The 24,242-nt window shown below is 48.0% G+C and overlaps 1 protein-coding gene across 11 annotated transcripts in view; it reads right to left on the reverse strand.

Moving 5' to 3' along the window:
- Positions 1–16,392: 16,392 nt before the first annotated feature.
- Positions 16,393–24,242, reverse strand: part of CAB39L (calcium binding protein 39 like) — a 135,994-nt gene continuing 128,144 nt past the window's right edge. For 10 of the 11 annotated variants that reach the window (XM_050766345.1, XM_050766338.1, XM_050766346.1 and 7 more), the window contains 2 exons: positions 21,217–21,340; positions 18,328–18,701 (listed from right to left, as the gene is read on the reverse strand). In XM_050766345.1, the coding sequence (XP_050622302.1) occupies positions 18,628–18,701; positions 21,217–21,340 (198 nt within the window). In that variant the 3' untranslated portion in view covers positions 18,328–18,627. Of the gene's footprint in view, positions 18,702–21,216; positions 21,341–24,242 lie in introns of all 11 variants that reach the window. The other variant, XM_050766344.1, reaches the window with a different exon arrangement.

Here is a 24,242-nt window from a genome sequence, read left to right on the forward strand (position 1 = left end):
CTGTGTAGCCTCAGAAGGTGAAGTCTATGAGGGCAGGGAGGTGTGTGTGTGTGTGTGTGTGTGTGTGTGTGTGTGTGTGTGCTTTTAAACTGCTGAACCCCAGTGTCTAGAACAGTACCTGGCACACAGTAGGCATTCTATAAATATTTGTTGATTGATTGAATGACTGCTAAACACTGCTTGACCCGGGGATGAGATGTGTGAGAAATGCTTCCTGATCTTAAGACACTCACAGTCAAGTGGACAATACAAGCATGGAATCAAGTAATTAAGAAAAACGATTCTCAGGCCAGATGCCGTGGCTCATACCTGTAATCCCAGCACTTTGGGAGGCTGAAGTGGGGTAGATCACTCAAGGTCAGGAGTTCAAGACCAGCCTGGTCAACATGGTAAAACCCCGTCTCTAACTGAAAATACAAAAAAAAAAAAAAGCCAGGCATGGTGTTGCATGCCTGTAATCCCAGCTATTTGGGAGACTGAAGCAGGAGAATCGCATGAACCCAGGAGGCAGAGGCTACGGTGAGCTGAGATCATGCCACTGCACTCCAGCCTGGACAACAGAGCGAGACTTAGTCACTGCAGCCTTGACTGTTTTCTGTGCTCAAGCAGTCTTCCTGCCTCAGCCTCCCAAGTAGCTGGGACTACAGGCACGCACCACCACGCCCGGCTAGTTTATTTTTTATTTATTTTTTGTAGAGAAAGGAGTCTCGCTATGTTGCCCAGGCTGGTCTTGAACTCCTGGCCTCAAGCAATCCTCCTGCCTCTGCCTTCCCAAGTGCTGTGATTATAGGCATGAGCCACTGTGCCTGGCCAAGTTAGCTTTATTTCTGGGTCAATGAATGGTACCAACACTCTATAAACACGAACTGTATCTTTAGTGACACTGTGATACATAAATGAGCTTATTACCCCTGAATGTCTATATCTAAACCCACGTAACACTTGGGAAGGAGAAAGAAAGAAGTGAGCCCATCTTGGGACAGGAGCTCCTTTGGTGAGTGTAGCACAAAGTGATTTGTTAGGGAAAGCACATGTCTTTCCAGAAGGACATGAGCCAGGACTTTCCTGGAATACTTCCCACCACCCCATGCTTCTCAGAAATCGGGGTCCAGGCCAGGATGAATGAGGGAGAAATCACAGTTCATCCCAGTACTGACACCCACACCCAGAGAGGCCCTGGCCCGGGATGTATCCCAAGGACAGAAGGTGGAGGGAGGAGGCTGGGGGGAGTTCACTTCCTATGGAGTGAATGGAAACAGCCTGGCTCTGCCTAACGTGCGTGAGTGGCTGGGGGTGGCTTGAACAGCTTGAAGTACCTTGTGTAGTGTGTGCGCATATTCACAATGCTAGAAAAAAACAAAAACAAGAGCTAAGCCAGAAGTTTGAAATACTGTGGTGCATGATGCTGCTGAGTTGCAAGAAAGGGAAGCTCGTGAGCCGGGAGGCTTCCGTGTGGCAGATCCTAACTCCTGACCAACTTTGTTTCACCCGTGGGGATAACCAGCAGAGGCTCTCCAGGTTGTTTTTTTGAACATACTACAATTCATTAACAAATACCTGCGAGGGCTTAGCTTACCACGAGCCAGGCACTGTGAGGAGCGCAGTTATAGTGGTGATCAAAACCAGACACAAACCCAGACCTTGTGGAGCTTATCGTCTAGTTGGGGAGATGGACATACATCAAGTATTCATGAAAATGAATGAAAGGTACGCAGAAAAGAACTGGCCTCCCAACAAATACGGGCACATGTTTTTTCAGTTCTTCCACTTCACAGAGATCTGGTACTATTATAATTATGATGGCACCATGGGCTGCACTTAGTGGACCCGTAAAGTTCTACTGGTTTGGGTTTTTTTAAAAGATATCCTACACACTTAAGCAGGGAATCTTTTGGAAACCTCTGGAAGGAGAGAACAATCATATTAAAAATGCAAATAGGGTTGGGCAGAGTGGCACACACCAGTAATCCCAGCACTTTGGGAGGCTGAGGCCGGTGGATCACAAGGTCAGGGGTTTGAGACCAGCCTGGCCAACATAGTAAACCCCTGTCTCTACTAAAAATAAAAAAAAAATAAAAAATAAAAAAAAAATTAAAAAAAAAAAAACACTAGCCAGGCATGGTGGCATGTGCCTGTAATCCCAGCTACTCGGGAGGCTGAGGCATGAGAATCACTTGAACCTGGGAGGCGGAGGTTGCAGTGAGCCAATATCATGTCACTGCACTTCAGCCTGGGCAAAAGAACAAGACTATCTCAAAAAAAAAAAAAAAAAAAAATAGGACCAGGACCCTTAGCCTCAAGATTCTGTGACTTGTCAGGGTGGGGGAAAAAAAAGTATGTCAATAAGTGTAGATGTGATTAAATAAGTTTTAATAAAGAGCAGGGGAATTTAGAGAAACCATGCCAAGCATTAAATGTATTATTTTTAGTAACCAGAATTTCCTTCTATTGATGTAATTAAGATTTGCTATAGTGTTTGAGAGGCCAAGGCAGGAGGACCACTTGAAGCCAGGGGTTCAAGACCAGCCTGGGCAACATAGCAAGACCCTGTCTCTCCAAAAAGAAACTTAAAAATTAGCCAGGTGTGGTGGTGCACGCCTGTAGTCCCAAGCTGCTAGAGAGGCTGAAGCGGGAGAATCACTTGAGCCTATGAGTTCAAGGCTGCAGTGAGCTATGCTTGCACCACTGCACTGTAGCCTGGGTGACAGAGTGAGACCCTGTCACAAAAAGAAAAAAAAAAAGCAAATAATACTCTACTCTCAGATATGAGTGTTTCTGTTGACCAGGAATTTTACCATTCCTGGTTCTTTTTGATGCAGAGGTGGCCTTGTGGAAGGACATGGTTTCTGCTGAGCTGAACACGCTTTAGTGTAATCTGATGAAGAAATTCTATGCTGGTTGCGGTATTGGTGGAAAGTGTTTTATTTTGCAGAAAAAGCACAAGTTCTACAGAGGGCAACAGTTTTCCATTCACTCCACAGTTATCTATTGCTGCATGACAGACTACCCCCCAAAACTTAGTGGCCCAAGCCACTATTTTATTTTGCATGATTTTATGAGCCAGGAATTTGGGCAAGATTCAGCAGAACAGCTCCACTTCCTGTGACACTGGCTGGGGTCACTCACGGTTGTGTGCCACTGGTGGGTCAGCTGAGAGGGCCCAGCCGGCACAGGGACAGTGAGACTGGACCATCCAAGGGGCTTCTTTCAGGTTTCTGGTGCCTCAGTTTAGATGGCTGAAACAGCTGGCAGCTGGCCAGGGCTCTCCAGCAGGATGACCAGACCTCTATGAGGTGGCTCAGGGCTCTGAAAGTGAGTGCTCCACAAGGACGGGCCCAGTGTGTCCCCCTTGCATCATGCTGGCTCATGGCTCACTGGCCAGGGCCAGTTTCATGGCCACACCCAGAGTCCATGTGGAGGGGCCTGCACAAGACACGGAGCCAGGAGGTGTAGTTCCCAGGGGACCACAGAAGTCACGTTCGCCACAGGGACGGAGCATATCACTGAAGGGAATGCCACTGGGAATCGAGCCCCACGTCCTGGCACCTGAGCAGAGAGTTGTGTCCCCAAGACCATTACTCCTCATGGAAATTTTCACCTCCCTTACGCTTACGGCAATGCTAACAGTCACTGCAGATGGTTCTGAGAACCTTCAAATTGAAGCCCTCATGATGTTTCCTAAGAAGTTGCAGTTGTCCAAATCCACAAACCCAGATTTTAGCTGGCAAGTCTGAGAGGTTCTGGGTAACCGTTTTGCTGCACAAACGTGGGCATTCCTGAAAGTTTAAAGATCCATCTTCAACATGCTAGGGAAAGCCACCATGATAGCTAGTCTAATGATGTCCAGACCATCCCCTCATTGATGAATGGAAGGCTCACATTTTCAGATGAATATGGGCCAGGGAGGTTTCACCTTTCTTGGCTGAGGTTGATGCCAAAGTGATAAAATAAACCTGGTGCTTCCTGCCTCCCTGTTCCCTGGGGATGGGCCAGAATCAGATGCCATCAGGGACCCTGCCGGCAATTCTGAGAATTCCTTTTAAGAAGACACCTGCAGGAAGGGTGAACCGCTTTCTAGCCCTTCTGCAGCCAACCACTCCCCCTGCCTTTTGATGACACGGGTTCTGCACAAGCTGAGAGGAAGGAGAGGGTGACATTCATGTCTTGTAAAAATGCCTCAATGAGAAAAGGGCCACATGCATTTCTTGTAAAAAAAAAAAAAAATGTTCGGTGAGAAAAACAATTGCAGCAGCAACAGCAAATATTTACTGAATCTACTACTATGATCCAAGCCCCCAAATCAAGAAAATGTGAATGCTGATGTAAAAAAGGAAGGTATTTGTTCAAACTGCCTGGCCAGTGTTTTTGAAGAAAACAGAGATCTCCAAAGACCCCTTTTTTTGTCTTAGGTAGCAAGCAAACGAGGAGTTCATTAAATGTGTACTGTTTATTTGTGGTGTCTCCAAGCAGAGTAGTTGGCTCTCGTTATATATCTGGGAGAATAATCAATGATTTATGCTCCTGACAGCCTTATCATAGCCGTTTACATAATGGTCATGTGTAATTGTGACTGTTTTATAACCCTCTGCGTATAACCTTACTATTTCAATGGATTACAATGTTTTGCTGTTGTGACTTTGCTTGTTTAATCATAGCTAAGACTTTTCTGAAGTCAAATACTTTTTCCATTATCACAGTGAGGCGTTGGCAAAAAAGTGGGGGCTGGCTGGTTACATTTGCTGAAAATAGATCATGCGTTTATTTGGACTCTCAAGATTGGAGCTCTGAATTCACGTAGTCCAGTGTCTATGCACCAGAGCACCATTGCATTGCCATTGATTAGGACTGGCATGACCATTGCCAGAGGTTTAGCAGCCCTGGCACACATCCACCAAATACCATTTCAATCACTCAGAAACTTCTACAACAACAGAAGGCCCCCCGTGTGTTGGGATGGTGGGCTGCCCTTGCTTGAGCACAGCTGATCGATCCAACCATTGGTCAGTGGTTGCATCTCCTCTTCAACACTCTCCTAAAGGGATAGGTCAGCCGTACTCTACTCCAGCATCTCCAGCGATGAGGAAGTCACCACCTCCTGAAGCCACATTGGCCTGCTCTCATTATTAACATGTTATTTTTATGGAGTAAACTCCTCCCCTGTCACTCCCCTCGTTTCCATCCCCAGACCTTGTTTATAACACAGGCCTCTTTGTGTCTCCTCACCCACAGGAATGCCCTGGAGTACTTGAAAGTAGCCATTGTGTTCTGGCTGTCCTGTGACAGCCTCCCACCTCTGCTGGAAACTTACTGCGTCATTGTAGCTAGGTTTGCATTTTACAGTGAAGCACTTTTTACTTCACCTCATTAAATGTTCACACTGTGAAGTAGGGATTAGCATTTCCACTGTACAGATAATGAAATGGAGTCGCAGGTTAAACCACTTACCCAAAGCTACACTGCTAACGACTGGCAGAGCCAGAACATGAATCTGCTCCAAATTCAATGCCTTTCATAATTTTCTCAATATGCACTTCATTTTTTTTCCTTTTCGAGACAGGATGTCACTCCCATTGCCTAGACTGGAGTGCAGTGGTGTGATCCCGACTCACTGCAGCCTCGACTTCTCTGGCTCAGGTGATCCTCTCAACTCAAGCCTCCTGAGTAGCTGGGACTATAGGTGCACACCACCACACCTGGCTAATTTTTGTATTTTTTGTAAAGATGGGGTTTTACCACATTGCCCAGGCTGGTCTCGAACTGCTGAACTCAAGCAATGTGCCCACCTCGGCTTCCCAGAGTGCTGGGATTACAGGCGTGAGCCACCGCACCCGGCACAATATGCATTTCATTTTGCCCATTCTCTCCCTCTGATGTCTTCTTTCTTCCCATTACAACTCCGCATGTCTCCTATGGTAGAAGGCATCAATGGCCCCAATTTTTCACCCTTCCCTTTCACACGTTTTGCCAGTTCCATCAGCAGGTGGAACTTGTTTCCCCTTGCCTGACTTTGTGTTCAACAGAATGAGGTGGGAATGTCCTCATGTGAGCTCCAACGTTAGGCTTAAGAAGCCTGTGTGTTTCTACTTTGCGTTTCTGCCATCATCGAACACCCAGAGCAGAGCCAGCCCAGCCAGCCCAGCTAAGATTGGGTGACTCCCAGCAACCCACAGACTCAGGAAAAAACATTGGTTTTATTGAAGTTATTGCATTTCAGGGGGCTGGTTAGGCTGCAGCTGCTAAGCGATACATTTCTCCAGCTTTCAAAAAGCTTCCCTTTCCCCACGGGGTTCCTTTCCCTTCACTACCTGGAAGCCTGTGTTAGCTTTCTCAACATCCTCCTCCTGCTTATTCCACAAATCATTGCCGTCTTTCTGCTCCCCCTCCCCGTGGGACGGTGCTCCCCAACTCCTAGTGGCCTAACCCTGCTTGGGCCCTGGGCCTTCAGTGTGCGGCATCAGCTCGTCCTAAAACTCTCCTTTTACGGCTTCATAACACTTCCTTCTTGTCGGCCTCGGCCTGTTTTTGTGTTTCTTATCTCTCTCCTCTCCTCCCACGGCTCTTCCTGGACCCTCTCACCTTTGCTTCCTCTCCAGGGCCCCCATCCTTTCCCAGGACCACCAAAGTGCTGACAACTGTTCCCAGCTTGCGTCTCTTCCCAGGTGCAGCTGTGTGTGCACGCCCCTAGACGGCTCCCCCGGCGCCTGATTCACAGGAAGGATCACCAGCACGCGAGGAAAGACTGGTGTAGGGAGAGTGGCCACGGCTCCCGCCAGAGAGGTGCTGCAGGAGTCCAGGCAAGAGGCGATGTGGCCCAGCAAGGCATTAGGGTCACCAGAACCCCGTCTGGGCACCCATGCTTCTACCTGCAGAGCTGAAGTTTTGTTTGCAGACCTTAGTGTGGGACTTCACATTCATCCTTATTAAATCTAGCCATGGTCAGATTGCACCCAACACTGCAGCTTGTCCTACTGCTTGTTAATTTTGTTTCAGACACTAATTAGGCGTCGCTCTCAGAGACCAGGGTCACTCAGGCATTTGATCAATGCGTTACTTGTGTCCCACCCAAGTCATGGATAATGTTGAATAGAAAGGGCCCAGCAGGAACACAGTAAAGACTGTTACTTGTTTTAGCCACTAGAGGGCTGCATGTCCCAGAAATTGATGCAGGTGCCGCTTACAAGTGAAACTAGGAAATGTGAGCACTGTTGAGTTCTATGAGGTTTGGAGTTTCCAGAGCGGGGGCACAGAAGAGAGTGTAGCACACTGGGGAGCTGCAGATGGTTGTAGCATCCGTGGGCAAGGAGAGAGAGGAGCAGGAGGTTGGCAGAGACCACGAAGGGCCTTAGGAACACTTCTGGGGGAGCAATAGGGAGCCACAGAAAGATATTAAGCAGAGGCCACAGGAACACTTCTGGGGAGCAATAGGGAGCCACAGAAAGACTTTAAGCAGAGGCCACACGATCATATTTGCTTTTTTTTTTTTTTTTTTTTTTGAGACAGGGTCCCTCTCTCTGTCACCCACACTGCGGAGCAGTGGCGCAATCACGGCTTACTGCAGCCTTCACCTTTTGGATTCAAGCGATCCTGTGCCTCAGATTCCTGAGTAGCTGGGATTACAGGTGCACACCAACACACCTGGCCAATTTTTTATTTTTATTTTTGTAGAGACAGTTTCCAGGCTGGTTTCAAACTCCTGGGCTCAAGCGATCCTCCAACCTCAGCCTCCCAAAATGCTGGGATTTCAGGCACAAGCCACTGCACTCAGCCCCTATTTGCATCTTAAAGCAGTCACTCCAGCATCACTGTGGAATGCAGGGAGGGAGAAGGGAATTGGATGGTTGGTTCAAAATGAGAAATGATAAAGGTCTAAGGTGACATCTGAAGGGAATAAAGGAGGGGACAGAGGAATGTAAGTGAACTGAGCAGAACGAGGGCAGAGTGGCAGGGGACAGAACGGCAGAAGCCACCCAGCCGGGTGGGGGGGGATGGGAGGGAAAGGAGGATCACCTGGAAGATGTGAGGGGGCCAGGGAGTGAGGAGAGAAAGAGGAAAGTGAAATTATGCTTTATAAAGAATGAGTCATACATTCACTCATGATAGAGCATTTACTGTGTCGCAGACACTGGGCTAGACCCTGGCAATACATTCATGAGGGAAACAGACACTGCCCCTGCCCTGGAGGTTTGCACCCTAGTGGAGAGGCAGCTGGTATTTGGGGTGGGAGGCTCCTGTGCTGGGCCTGGGAAGCCCAGAAGTGGGTATTTAAGCTGAGAGCAAGGATGAGAAGCAGCATCCAGTGAAGAAAGCTGGGAAGACTATTCCCAGCAGAAGGAACGCTATGGGGAAAGGTCCTTCAGGGAATGGAGAAGCAGCCAGGCTTGCTGGATTTGTTGCAGGAGGATCCTATGTGCTTTAAGGACAGTGGTCAGTGCTTTGGGTTTGATTCTATGCAGCAAGGGAAGCCACTAGAGGGTTTAGGGGCAGGAGAGAACCATGACCAGATGTGACCTATGAAAAGATCACTTTGGACGCTTGCAGAGATGGGGTGCAGTCCAGGTGGGGGCCGTGCAGATGCAGAGAGCTGCTCAGATGTGACACAAGTCTCAGAAGCAGAAATGCTGATGAATTGGCTGCAGGTGCGAGGCAGAGAAGACTCACGTGCTTTCCTGGGTTTCTGGCATGAACAACTGGGGGGATTTCAGAAGCATCATCAGAGCTGGGGAAGCCAGGTGCAGGGAGGGACAGGAAGTCACATGCTGTGTTTTGAACTGTGCCTTGGAGAGAGGGAGCCTGAGAGGCATCCAGCCAGCAGGTGAATGCATGCATGAGCCTGGAGATTGCCAAAGTCAGCCTGGAGTCACAGAGGTGGAAGCCACAGGTGGGCACACACAGACCACAGATCTGAAGCCTTGCAGGAAGACTGGGAGATGGAGAGGAGACGCACAGGAGACTGAGCCCGGGCACAACAGTGCTCAGCTGTGAGGTGGAGGAGGCTAAGCTGAGAGGCCACAGGAGGGTGAGGTTGCCTGGGTGACAGGAGAGGAGAGAGCCTTGAGAAGAGGCCACCAGTTCTGTCACCTGCTGCTGAGGGGTCAGAAGAGCACAATAAATCGCCACTGGATCTGGCGGCTCTGAGGCCTTGGATAGCCCTGGGAAGAGCATCTTCCAGGGAGGTGGGGAAGCCAGAGACTGGCAGGTTGTGGGGTACATCCCAGGTGAGGAGATGCAGCCCATCCGTGGAGAAATTGAAGAAGTTTTGCCCTGAAGGAGGGCAGAGAGACAGAAGAGGGGCTGGAGGGGCAGCTGAGGGATAAATGCTGTTTTTTTGACGGGTGACACACGTCTTGTGCGGAAACTACCTGAAAACTTGGGAAGACATTAGAAAGAAGAGCCATGACCCAAGAAGAGAATTGAAGGTGCGAGGGAAACTGTCATGCCCGCCCCGCCCTGGCCTTCTTATCCAGGTGCCCGTTCCCTGGCTGCAGGTCACGTGCTAACACCTTCATTCTGATGGGCACAGCACATCGACAACTGAACAAAGCCACTCGGCTTGAAAATGGTCCCTGGTCAAGGTGAAGGACACGCCTGGTGCTGCCAAACGCCGCCGGGCAGCTGCAGGCACACCCTCTTCCTTCCTCCCACACCCTCGGTAGCACAGAGCCTCATTCATCCAGGCCAGCAGGTCATGGCCATGGGAATGTCATGCTCCGTTTCTGGGGAAAAGGGCAGAGGCTTTTTCCCCTGCAGAAGAACCAGTCTGCACCTAGGGCCTTGCCCCTTTTCCCCAAGAGTCCTGGGGTTATATAAGCATCGTCTGTCCCTGATGCTGGGGTCCTGGTCAAGACCTCCCCAGTGCGGGGCTGGGGTGACACAGCTAGGCCCTGGCATAGAGTTCAACCACCCTTTGTCCTGATGGCACTTTATAAAAACACTGTCAGCCTGGACTCTGGGATAACAGGGTTACAAGCCTCCGAATGACTAACTGGTCCTCAGAACTAAGTGAATCAAATACAGACTTTGGGACAATATTGCGTGCACCCAGGCCGGGTGGAGACCTAGACTGAGCATGGACACTGCCACGGAGAAAGGACATGGGAACTGTGGGGTCCCCCTGCTGCCCAGCCACCCCCACACCCTGGGTTGAGGTGGGATGTAGGTTACAGATAAGGTTAAAATACAAACGGAGGCAGGTGAAAGGAGGGGTGAGTACCGAGATTTGAATCACAGCAAGGAATAGATCGCTTCCTCTTCACCCAGACCTCAGCTGCTCCCTAAATCTCAGTGACCCCCAAATCAGTGCCTCTGGCCCACGTCTTTCTTGAGTTCCAGACTCATTTGTCCAACGGCCGCCTGGACATCTCCAGGAACAGGACATTTGTGTGCCTCTGTCCCCCGTCCCGGGCTCTCTGTCGTGGCGGAGCACATCATCTTCTACTCAGGTCACCCACCCCACAGGCCCATGTCCTCCAGAAACGGTTCAGCTATGCCTGGTCAATAGTAAATCCTTAGTATCTCTCCAGTTCTATCGCTGCTGCCTCTGAGCTCTGGGTTTGAATCCTGCATCACCGTCTGCTCACTGTATAATTGGGCGAGCAACCCTCTCAGTCCCCGTTTCCACGCCTGTAATATTGGGATTGTGAAAGATGTCAGAATCAGAATGGAGCCACTTTTGTTAAAAATAATCCTGACAAATAGAGCCAAGGGAAGGCCATGAAGACAAAGATTCTCATGCATAAATGCCTAATAACAAAAACTACCACGGAAGACTATGAAAACCGCAATCTTGCGCAAAAATGCTTCTAGGAGGACACCTGCCCAGTAACTGCCTGTCCAGCCTCAGACTGGCGTCCCTCTTGCAATCAACCCTTGTAGCCAAGGATCATTACTTCAAAGCAATGATATAATCCTCCCTTTCCTTTTAAAAACCTTTGTCTTCCTTCACTTCCCTGAAGGCACACGTGGTTTTTACTCTGGCAGGCATACTCCCGTGGCAGTGCCCTATTCCTGAATATACATCACTTTCTTTGAGAGCCACTCTCTGATTATTATTCAGATTGACAGGATAATCACAGTAGGCGTCTCATAAGGTGGTTCTGAAGACTGATAATGCTTTAAAGCATCTGCAGCGGGACTGACAGCAGCACCGAGTCCGCGCTCGCTGTTACCAGCAGGTATTCATCATCCCGCCCTCCCTCATTGTTTCCCTCCAGGGCCGGCTCCAGAGCGTTCCTGCCGGACACGCAGGTGTTCGGGTCACTTCCTGAATAAAAGCCAGCCACCTTAATGGTGGAGTCAGACCCTTAGCTGGGCATTCAAGGCTCCCTCCCGGCCCTCTCACATCCTCATATGCCCCGGACACAAGCGCACACGCCTTGTCATTTTCCAGCCACGCTTTGTGCCCGCCGCCCTGCCTGCAGTGGGCATCTCTCGCTCTGGTGACGCGGCTAACGTGGGCGCACCCAGTCTGAACCCGGCACGTCACCTACTTTACCTCATTGGTTCCCACAACAATCCCGTGAGGTAAGTCCTCTTTTTGCCTGTTTCCTGGAAGCTCGGTGATTCTCAAGAGGGAACAGCTAGCCGTGGAGCCAGAATTTCAGTCCAGGTGTGGCCGTTCCCAAAGTCCACGTGGTTCTAGTTAATTCACACAAACCTCTCATGAGTAGATGACATTCCAAAGGAAAAAGGGACCTGACGTCTCCGAGATGGGAAAGGATGGTAGGAGGGTGTATGTCAGCATCTCCCCAGGGCAGAACACATCTGGGGGCATCTGCAATGTCTGTTTTGCTAAGCATAAGCGCGTTTCCACAATTCCCTCTCCAGCAGGTGATGCATTAGGGTTGGTCCCAACAGCACATCGTGTCAGCTGTGAGGGGAGGTGAACTGGGGCGGGGCCGGTGTAGCAGTAACTGGCTGGCGTTGTCAGGGTTCCCCATTCCCTGCACCTCCCCCTTCAGCTTTGCCACTGTGGGCCCAGCGCGGGGGCTCTGCACTGAACGGTGCCTGCCCTTCTGTAGGTCCGCCACGTTCTCGGGGTCGGCAGTGGGATCTGCCCTTCCTCCCTGGCTCCTCACCTCCTGTCGATCCTCTCTTCTCTGCTGACTCAGTCCCAGTGCCAGCTGCACGGTACGGACTTAAAAAGGCCTCTGACCGCACCTCCCCCCCCCCGCCCCCGCCCCGCCCCGCCCCGCGCCATGAGCTTCCACGATCACACGAGGCCTACAGTAACCCTGGCGTGTCACTCGGTGTCCTGTCCTAGGATCCATCCCTAACCATCAGCAAGGAGAATGAATTCAACAGATGTTAAATGAATAAATTAGTTAAATAAATGTTTTGGCTGTTTTACAGCTTTAAATATTAGAACTAAAACTAAAAGTGATCTTATTTTTTCCAACCTTCCCTAAAGGATAAATTATTAATGTATTTTGCAACATATTCTCTAAAGGTGCCCTATTGAGAGGTGACAGCGTGCTGGCAAGCCCTTGCAGGCCCTCGCTCACTCTCGGTGCCTCCTCGGCCTTGGCACCCACTCCGGCCATGCTCGAGGATCCCTTCGGCTCCCCCGCTGCACTGTGGGAGCCCCTCTCTGCGCTGGCTAAGGCCGGAGCCAGCTCCCTCTGCTTGCAGGGAGGTGTGGAGGGAGAGGCGCGGGCGGGAACTGGGGCTGCGTGTCCGGAGCTGCACGCCCGGGCCATAGCGAATAATAATTAAAGATTAAACGCCTGAGCTGTTTTCATTTCCACCCCACACCTTCTCCCTATCTTTGCCTTTTTTTCCCCTGTACTAATACCTCATTAAAGATGGCGCTCTTCCTGCTTCTTCTTCACTCATTTTTCCCGCGCCCTGGAAAATTGTTACTTAATAGCGCAAGCGCAACATGACTTCGCACCGGAGAAACCGGAAACTAACCTGGCCACGCCCTCGGCAATGAGATCATTTCCGCCTTAGCCCAACCCCTTCCCTTCCAAGTGTATATAAGGCAGTGCATTACCGCCATTAAAGAGACTTGATCAGAGCACTGTCTTGTCTCCATTTCTCATGTCTCTTGTTCCCCAAATTCCCACCCCCTCCTCCAGGGCCTACACTGACTATCCCGCGGGCCGGGATAGCTGTGGAAGGCGCTGGTAAGCCAGCGCGAGTTCAGGTGGGCATGGGCTCGGCCGGCCCCCACACTCAGCAGCTGACCGGGGCTTATCACCCGGGCCAGCAGCTGTGGAAGGTGCACTGGGTACCCCAGCAGTGCCGACGCCAGCACCGTGCTCAAATTCTGGCCCGGCCTCAGCTGCCTCCGGGCAGGGCAGGGCAGGGCTCTGGACCTGCAGCCTGCCATGCCCGAGCACCCCCAGCCCCCACGCGGTGGGCTCCCACGTGGCCCAAGCCTCCCCAGGGGTGCCGCCCCCTGCTCTGTGTGGCCAGGTCCCATGGACGGCCCAAGCAAGGGCTGAGGAGTGCAGACGCGACACACGCCTGGCAGGCAACTCTGCCTGCAGCCTGGGTGCAGGATCCACTGGATGAAGCCAGCTGGGCTCCTTTGTGTACTGGGAACTTTGAGAACCTTTATGTCTAACTGGAGGATTGTATATGCACCAATCAGCACTCTATGTCTACCTCTGGGTTTGTGGATGCACCAATCAGCACTCTGTCTCTAGCCAAGCTGGTGGGAACTTGGTGAACTTTTTATGTCCAGCTGGAGAATTGTAAACGCACCAATCAGCACCCTGTATCTAGCTCAAGGTTTGTAAATTCACCAATCAGCACCCTGTCAAAATGGACCAATCAGCTCTCTGCCAAATGGACCAATCAACTCTCTGTAAAATAGACCAATCAGATCTCTGTAAAATGGACCAGTCAGCAGGATGTGGGTGGGGTCAGATAAGGAAATAAAAGCAGACTGCCGGAGGCAGCAGCAGCAATGCAGTAGGCTTTTTGGTGTAGTGTGGGAGTGGAGTTGTTTTTGTGTGGACTCAAGTCGCAGTGTGAGTTGAAATAGTTATGGGGAAGATCTGCAACTTTGTTTCTGAAGGGAGCAAGACCAGAAACCCACCAGAGGGGACAAACTCTAAGCCCGTCTGAACATCAGAAGGAACAGACTCTAGATACACAGTCTTTAAGAACTGTAACATTCATTGAGAGGGTCTGTGGCTTTATTCTTAAAGTCAATGAGACCAAGAACCCAATTTTGGACACTATGATCACAGCGTTTTAAACTAACACAGAGGCTCTCACTGGAGTGATTAAATTACATCTATGTTACATTGGTTGATGGTAAAAGGGTTGCGATTTTGTGTTCTGATGGTGGTTTTATTTTAGGGTATTGTAACTGCACATAGTTTTTCTTGAGGAGAAGGTAATGAAGGAAGGCGAGGACGCTGGCAGGTATTGGATGTGCATCCTCCATGGACTTAAGCGTCTGTAGCCCCGTGGCACTGGGTTACTGGGAAATGGTGCAATCGCTGGCTGAGTGGTAATAGCTCTTATCAAGAAATGGAAGCTAGTATGTCCAACTGAAAAAGTCAAGAAAACAAAAGCAGGTGCAGAATTGCGATCTGAGAGATTTTTAGTATCTTATTTCGTGAAATTTTATTTTGTAGAGATGAAATCTTTGTACGTTGCCTAGGCTCGTCTCGAACTCTGGGGCTCAAGCAATCCTGATCCCCGACTCTGCCATACCAGCCCACCCGTCTCCACTTCTGAAAGTGCTGGGATTAGAGGCATGACGCACTGCCCCCGCTGCAGTCTGAAATTAATGCTTATGTTGAAGGACTGCTCAAAATGTTGGAGAAGGTGGAGACTGAATGTCCTTACGCTACAAGGGGAGGTCTAATTAGATCTTCCAAACATCAGACAACCAAGTGAAGTTAAGTTACCTACCCCTTTGAATCAATCTAGCTTTCGAAATCTTTCCGGTAAGTTATTCTTTAGCACTGGTATCCAGGATTCCTTTTTCGGTGGGGGCCAGGAGATGGTTCTCTGTCCAGGGGCAGAGAGCTGAAGAATAGGCCGAGGGCCCTGAATTTGCAGTCTCGTTTCCAAAGACAGGGACCTTGGGGTCAGCCTTGGCCCTAAATCCTGGCTCTGTGACTAGCTGTCTGATCTGGAGGGATTTACTCACCCTCTCTGTGGTCCAAATTTCCCTTCGTCAGGTGGAGGCTTGAGATGTCTGTATGGGGTTAGTACAGACCAGGCTGAACACTCAGCTTTGCTGTGCTTTCATTATGGCAGCGACATCACAGCAGTTTCCATGTTTCAGAAATGAAATCACACCTTGTTTACATCCATCTTCAACCTTTTCAATCTTTTTAGGTAGACTAAGTCTAGCTTTTCAGGGTTTCCCAATAGTGTATGTTTCAGACCTTTATCCAATTGTGAGCCCCAATGCAATATCTAAAGCCTTTCCACAAGAACACCCACGGAGCGATGGTACTCATTCATGCCATATGTATAATATTTTGGATAAAATGGTAAAACGAGAAAAGACGTAAAATCGTAATATCCTCTAATAAAACAGACCAGCAAGATTTGTAAATCTATTTTGAAACAACTAAAATGATTCCAGGAATTTTTGAGTTTAATTTTCCTTCACATTGTTACAATCACTTTCAGTCTTGTGTAATTTCTAGACTGCTGTGGTTCACAGCAGCTGTGTCTCACGGGAAATGTGGACAAACCAGTCTGGCTAGTGAGGGGAGCTGTGGGAAGCTCACAGCCCCTCTTTGGACAGCCACATTGCTCCCCTAGAACCATCAAAGGAGGCCCACCCATGAGGCTGAGAGTCTGGGACATTTCCAAGGGGTGGGTGCTCCTGAGCGTTTTCTCCAGGAGGAATCCTAACTTCTGGGCAGATGCCTGGCTCTGGCCAAGAACCTGGTCCAGGAACATTATGATCTCAGTCCCTGCTGGCCTAACGCGAGGACCCTCCCAGCTGGGGAACCTCCCAGGCAGCAGTGGGGGAGAGTTCCACATGGTTTCTGATGCTCTGGCCCGTCCCTAGTTCACAGCCTTGATGATGAAGGCGAGAGAGAGAGAGAACAGGAATTTGGCCTCCGGCCACTGTGGGCTTGTATCTAGGGTATCCCACACTAGGTCCAGGATCTTTGAACCACTCAGAACCACCTCAGAACCTCAATGTCCTCAGTTATGAAATGGGAAAGACTTCCAGGTATGGGGAGGCATCAACCGTGGGATATGTAGATTTAGTGTTGACTAGGCACTGCCTAGTCAATGGTGGTTAGTGTAGCTTGGAAGATGGGACAGGTGCAGGGTCACTGGTTGGTGGGGCATACAGGAAGGTGTGCTGGGGCCCTGGGGCAGCATAAGGGTTTCCCTGCCTGGAATGGTGACAAGAACACACACAGCCACACAGCATGCAATGGAATGAAACCAACCAAGAAGTGTGTGGTACGTTTTATTTAGTCAGTCTTCATTTAAATGTGTGCTTTTGAAATCACTAAATGTGACCTTTTCAGAATTCAATTCTCACAGTATTTACAGTGAACTTTGTGCAAACAAATCTGTGAGCTTCCTGCTCCGCTTTTCACATTAATAACTCACAAATTTAGGTCACAACAAAACCCCAGACTCCTAGCGTTCTGTTTGAAAGGTACTGAGCTGGGATAATGGGTTGCTAGGAAAGAGCTAACGCAAGCCCAAAGGAAATAAAATGTTTTCTTTATCAGAAAAGAACAGTAATAAGGCCTTACTCTCCAAAGGAAAACATACATCCCAAAATGTTGTGGAACAGTATTAAGCAATCAAATACATTTCCAATGGTTATTTCACCTTCATTTTTTATACTTACACTCATCTCTTTTAATTAAAAAAGCAAAACCAGAAAAGTGCGATTTGAAGGGACTCTGAACTGTCAGGGAATGTTATAGAAATAATCTGACGTCCGTGACTAAAGAGTGCAGGTCATCAGGCTGCTCCGGCCAGCCTCCTGCAAGGGCACTGGTCAGAGAGGCCACAGCTGCCAAAGCGGGGAGGTGCGCCAGGCCCCACATCACTTGCCTCGGGGTCCATGCCAGGCAAGAAAGAGACACACACCTGGACCTAGCCAAGGGTGGTGCCCTCCCAGGTAATTTTTCAGGTACAAAATCTACAAAGGGGATCAATCTTGGAGAACACATTTCTCTTTCCCTCTCTGGGCACAGAAACACCTGACTGAAGAGAAAGTACACAACACTCAAGTATTGTAAAAAGGGAGGGTTCCTGCGGAAGGCAACGACTCATGATTTAGAAACTGAAGTATAAAAAATACAGATCAACAATTGTGCCTTTCATGTCTTGTAAAGTATCGCTTTAAAATCCCGTTTTAGATGCTTGATGTCTGAAACGAAACCACGGCCTTTTAAAATATTTTTGATTCCATGCCTTTTTATAAGGAAGATGAATTAATACCTCAATCATCCTGGTTGCAAGAGACTATTCAGGACCAAAACAGTATAGGTTTTCTATGTGTTCACTAAAGACTGTGATGGGCAATTATAGAATGACAGCTTATTAGAAAACAAACTGAAAACAATTTATTGATGGATCTGAGAATTTTTTCACACATGAATCATTTCTCCTTCCGATGGTTATGTCCTCCTATTGATAAAAGTTCCTCACTGAGACTCCCTGGACCCATGGTTTGTGCCTGCTGGGCGTTCCACTACGGTGATTCACACTCTAAAATACACTTACAGCAGAAAGCATTCACCCATGATGATTATGAAGGAAATATTCTGTCCCTCACTCACTCTCTGGAAGTCAATCTGTGACAGCTGTGACTCTATCCAGAGCCACGTGTTTGCAGTTCTCCAGCAAGCAGGTCTCACCCTGTGGGTCCCCTATTCCCCATGACCCTTGTTGATCCATCCTGTTCCTGCTCAGTTGTTCCCCTGCTCACCTGGACTGCAGGAGGCATGGGCGCGCCCACTGAGGCCACGCTGAGGAGTTGGGATAAAATGCAGGACAGGGAGGGACGGGAGACTGAGCTGAGTGGGAGCACTGGATTCCGGGAGGTATGGATGCACTGATTACCATCCAAAGACATTGGCAGCAACGAAGAACACACAATGACTGAAAACATTAATGTTACCTTTTGGGATCTCGCAGTGCCCTGAGCGATCTGTGTGTCTACCTACAGACGGGCAAAGCACTTTTGCACCCTGGCCCCATTCCCAGTTCTCTCCTGAGAACTCAGTCCTCCTTGAAGACTTGGTGATACCTGTCATTTGAGCTCCCGTTTAGTGGCTCATGGTGCCCAGGGGCTCACGTCTGCAAGTTAAAATCGTTTTTATCAACACCTAATACAATGGCTCTGATTTCACATAAATAATCACAGACTTGATTAAAATGAATATATTATTCTAGGTTAATTTTTTTCCATTCAAATGTTTATATTCCATCTACGCAGAACAATTACAACAGAAAAAAATAGGCACCTCCAAAGTCTTCCCAAGAATGATGGCTTTCTGACATATCACATTGTACAAACTGGACAAATGAGACGAATGACTGTGACGGGGCTAGGGAGCTCTTCAAGGTGCTGTTTTCTTCAAGTCTCGAATCTGTTTAATCAAGTAGTTCTTCTCATCAGCGAACTGCTCATCATCCGCCCTTTCTTTTTGAAAACTGCTCAGAAACTCAATGAGTTTGGGCTGATTCTTTAACAGAATCTCCACAATAGGCTGTGTTTTGTGAGGACTGGCCACAAACACCTGAAACAAAAAGAAACAAATACTTAGGACGGGAGTGCAAGCCAGGGACCTCACCCACGCTACAGCGGTGCAGGCCAGGGACCTCACCCACGCTACTCGTGTTTCATGCGTGACTGATATTATTAATGTATAGAAGCCCCTGACTCTTAATTCTTAGTGAGGGTGATCCATACAGTCATGCACCACATGACGTTTCAGTCAATGACAGACCATGTATATGATTGGAGTCCCATAGCACCATAATGGAGCTGAAAAATTCCCATCGCCTGGTGATGTTGTAGGTCAATGCATTTACTCACGTGTCTGTGGTGATGCTGGTGTAAACAAACCTACTGCCCGGCCAGTCATAAAATTCAAGCCCATGCAATTATGCACAGTGCATAACACTTGATAATCAATGACGATGGTACTGGTTTATGTATTTACTATACTATACATCTATTCATTATTTTAGAGTATACGCCTTCTACTTATTAAACAAAAAGTTAACTATAAAACAGCCTCAGGCAGGTCCCGCAGGAGGTATCCAGAAGAAGGCACTGTTATCGTAGGAGGTGACAGTTCCATGGGTGTTATGGCCCCTGCAGACTTTCCAGGGGGACAAGATGTGGAGGTGGAAGCAGTGATAATGATGATCCTGACCCCGTGTAGGCCAAGGCTCATGTGAGGGTTTACATCTTAAGTTTTTAACAAAGAAGTTTAAAAAGTAAAAAACAGAAAACTTTAAACATAGAAAAAGTGTATAGAATAAGGATATAAAGAAAGAAAATGTTTTTGTACAGCTGTATAACTTGTTTGTTTTAAGCTGTATTATTGCAAAAGAGTCAAAAAGTTCTAAAAAATCAAAAAATAAACTTTTTATAAAAGTAAAAAGTTACAGTCAGCTAAGGTTATTTTTATTTATTTATTTTTTTGAGACAGGGTCTCACTCTATTGCCCAGGCTGAAGTGCAGTGGCACCATCACAGCTCACTGCAGCCTGGAACTCCTGGGTTCAAGCGATCCTCCCTCCTCAGCCTCCCCAGTAACCAGGACTACAAGTGCATGCCACTGCACCTGGCTAATTTAAAAAGTTTTTTGTAGAGACGGGTCTATGATTGCCAAGGCTGATCTCGAATTCCTGGTCTCAGTCCTTCCACCTTGGCCTCCTAAAGCCGTGGGATTACAGGCATGAGCCACCACGCCTGGCCCTAAGGTTAACTTATTATTAAAACAAGAAAAAATTTTTTAAAATCAGTGTAGTGTAGTCTAAGCAGTGCTTATGAAGTCTACAGTAGTGTACGGTAATGTTCTAGGCCTTCACATTCACTCACCATTCACTCCCTGACTTCCCCAGCGCAACTGCCAGTCCTGTAAGCTCCATTTATGGTAAGTTCCCTATACGGGTGTACCATTTTTTCTCTTTTATGCCATATTGTTACTGTATCTTTTCTATGCTTAGATACCCAAATACCATTGTGTTATAATTGCCTGCAGTATTCAGTACAGTAACATGCTGTACAGGTTTGTGCTCTAGGCACAATAGCCCACACTATGTAGCCTAGGTGCATGGCAGGCTCCACCATCCAGGTCTGTGTAAATGCACTCTGTGATGCTCCCGCACAGACAACATCGCCTAGTGAGCGCGTTTCTCAGAACGACTCCCTGCTGTTAAGCGCCACAGGCCTGCACTTCACCTTTCCCATCACTCTCCTTAGTCACTAGCTAGGAGCACGTGGGAGCTAGCTATGAACATTTCATATTTTGTTTTACTTTTAAATATTTGTTCTTAATTATAAAATCTTTCAAACAGAAAATAACATAACAAATCCAGTATACTCACCTCACAAATTGAATAGATTTTGCCATTGTGCCTGAGGTGTCTCTTTTTAAACAAATAAAACATTACAAATGGAACCAAACCCTCACTTCCACCTTTCCCCTCCCACCTCTTGCAGTGTGCTACCATCTCTGGGCACGTTTTAATCCTTATCCTCCTACTACACAGATATTTAAACATAAACAACATATAGTACGAGTGAGCTTATGGTTTTTAAACATTATTTTTTGAACACATAATATCATTACCTAGTTCAAAATTCAAAAAAGACAAATGTGAATAGTCCTCCTCTCACCTTCCCTCCCTGAAGGTCACCAGTGTCACTGTTTGTCACGTATGTGAAGCTTTAAAAATTACAACTGCCGGGCCGGACCCGGTGGCTCACGCCTGTAATCCCAGCACTTCGGGAGGCCGAGGCGGGTGGATCACCAGGTCAGGAGATCGAGACCATCCTGGCTAACACGGTGAAACCCCGTCTCTACTAAAAATACAAAAAATTTGCTGGGAGTGCTGGCGGGCGCCTGTAGTCCCAGCCACTGAGAAGGCTGAGGCAGGAGAATGGCATGAACCCGGGAGGCGGAGCTTGCAGTGAGCCGAGATTGCGCCACTGTACTCCAGCCTGGGCGAAAGAGCGAGACTCCGTCTCAAACAAACAAACAAACAAACAAACAAAAAATTACAACTGCCCAGGTCCTACCTCCCAGAGATGCCAACTCAGCAGGTCTGTGGTGGATGTCTGGCATTCTGCATTTCTGTGAAGTTCCACAGAGATTCTTTTGTGGACTCCTGGTGGAAACCATGATCTGATGTTGACTGGTGCACTATTTTGTAACAGACACACTCCTTAGTTACTGCTACATACGTGACTAAATGGCCAGAATGCAGATCAAAGTGTCTCTGAGCCCTACAGAGCTCTCTGGTGTGATGGTCTGGCCTCCTGCCTCTGCCTGGCACCCCCTCTGCCCACCCATCCCTGTCCCATAGCTGCACAGTACCCAACTCTACAAGGAACACACTACGAAAGGGCTTAGTTATGGGGCAGTGGCGGTTACATGGCTAAGCCCTTAAGGTTCCTCCACCCTAGCAACTGTGGGGAAGGAGAAAACTACCCTAGGATGTTGAGTACCAATGCGGGGAATACAAGGCTGCGGAGGCTCCCATCCCAGGAGGTGGCGATGACATTACATTTCTGGGTTTGGAGCAGGAAGGCTCGTGGTGTGGGCGGCATGAGAGCTAGTCCGTGAGTCAGGCAGAGTATGTTTACACGTGGTGGTGAGAGCAGCATTCCAGGAATACTGAATTGTCCCACTGCAGGCTCTGAGGTGTGCGGGACAGGACGTGGGAGCAACAGTAAGAATGAGGAAGGGAACGTGGGAGCTAAGGTGGCGCCGGCTCTGGAACCTGGGTTCAAATTCCACCTCTCCTACATGTTAGCGGTGTGTCCAGCAGCCAAGTTTTGTTATCTAGAAATAAAAGGACCTCTGCCTGTCTGGGTGGAGAGAATGTGCTGGGGAACATCAGCAGCGTCAGCACAACGAAGTCTCTGAAAGCCTTCTGTTGTCACTGTCTGTGGGGACTCGTGCTTGCTGGAGGCAAAGTGCCTGACCTGAATCCAAGGACTCGTCACTGCCCCATCACCGTATTTCTGGTCAACTGTACACACGACCATGGGTGGCCAGTTCATAGCCCTCCCAGCTGGTTATCTTCATTCATGGGGCTGTTTCATACTCATCGAACACTTAACCCTCACAACAGCCCTGAAGTATAAGAGCTGTTATCCTCATCTGTTAATGAGGAAACAGGCTGAGTCATGTGAATAAACTTGACCGCATAGTATTATGGTTAACAGTGCAGACTCAGAAGCACACAGCCTGGGCCCAAATCCCAGCACCACCTCTGATTAGCTGTATGATCCTACAAAACTTTACCTCTCTGTACCTCAGTTTCTTCATCTGAAAAATGGGGATGATGACAGTACCTGAGTGCCATTAGGTAACAGTAAGGCTTAATGAGAACAGTATATGTATTCTACTTCTGGCCTCCAGAACTGTGTTTTCTGTTGTTTTAAGGCATTTGGTCTGTGGTACTTTGTTATGGCAGCCTAGAAAACTAATACAAGTGTACCGCATTAGCAGAATATAGGGAAACCACATGATCTTCTCAACTGATACAGAAAAAGAGTTTGATAAAATCCCACACCTTTTCAGGACAAAAACACTCAACACAGAGGCTGGGTGCAGCAGCTCCTGCCTCTAAATCCAGCACTTTGGGAGGCTGAGGTGGGCGAATCGCCTGAGCCCAGATATTCAAGACCAGCCTGGGCAACACGGCGAAACCCCCTCTCTACAAAAAATACAAAAATTAGCCAGGTGCCTGCCGTAGTGTGCTGGCTAAGAGTTCCCACTACTCGGGAAGCTGAGGTGGGAGGATCAATTGAGCCTGGGAGGTTGAGGCTGCAGTGAGCTGTGATGGTGCCACCGCACTCCTACCTGGGCAACAGAGTGAGATGCTGTCTCAAAAAGCAAACAAACAAACAAAAAACACTCAATCTAGGCCATTTGGATATTCACATGCAAAAGATGAAGCTGAGCCCTTATCTTACTCTAAATAAAAAGTAAAATCAATCAAAGACCTAAATATAAGAACTAAAATTTCCACAGGAAAATATAGGGTAAATTTTCATCATGTTGGATTTGATAATGGTTTCTGAGATACGGCACCAAAAATGCAAGCAACAAAAGAAAAAATAGGTAAACTGAACTTCACCAAAATTGAAAACTTTTGTGTATCAAAGGATACTATCAAGAGAGTGAAAAAACACATAGAATGGGAGAAAATATTTGCAAATCATATATCCGATTGGTGTCTAGTCTCCAGGATATATAAAGAACTCTTACAACTTAACAACAACAATGACAAACCCATTCCAAAAAGGGGAAGAGAACTTGAACAGACATTTCTCCAAAAAAGATATACAAATGGCCAATAAGCACATTTTTAAAATCCTCAAAATCATTAGTCATTATGGAAATGCAAGTCAAAATCACAATGAGATACCGCTTCGCACCCACTAGGATGGCTGCAAAAACAAAATAAATCAAAAAAAACAAAAAACAAAAAAACCCTGACAGTAACAAGTATTGCCAAGATGGACGGAGGTAAATTGAAACCCTGGGCCAGAAATGAAGACTCATGCCTGTAATCCCATCACTTGGGGAGGTTAAGATGGGAGGATCACTTGAGCCCAGGAACTGAAGTTCAAGACCAGCCTGAGCAACACGGCAAGACCCTGTCTCTACAAAAAAAATAAAATATTAGTTGGGCATTGTGGTGCACATTGTAGTTCAGGAGGCTGACGCAGCAGGATTGCTTGAGCCTGAGAAGTTGAGGCTGCAGTGAGCTGTGATCACACCACTGCATACCAGCCTGGGTGACAGAGCGAGACTGTGTCTCAAAAAAAAAAAGAAAAAAGAAAAAAAGAAAAGAAATTATTGCTGCTGGGAATATAAAATGACACAGCCTCTGTGGAAAAGTGGCTGTTCCTCAATAAGTTAAACAATGAATTACCATATTACTGAGCAACTCCCTTCCTAAAAATGGAATACATTGTTCAAACAAAATCTTGTGTAGTAGTGTTCATAGCAGCACTGTTTACAATAACCAAAAGGAGCAAATAACCCAAATATCCATCAACTGATGAATGGATAAACAAATTTGTGGTAT

Source organism: Macaca thibetana, chromosome 17, assembly GCF_024542745.1.
Source record: "Macaca thibetana thibetana isolate TM-01 chromosome 17, ASM2454274v1, whole genome shotgun sequence".
Lineage (NCBI taxonomy): Eukaryota > Metazoa > Chordata > Mammalia > Primates > Cercopithecidae > Macaca > Macaca thibetana.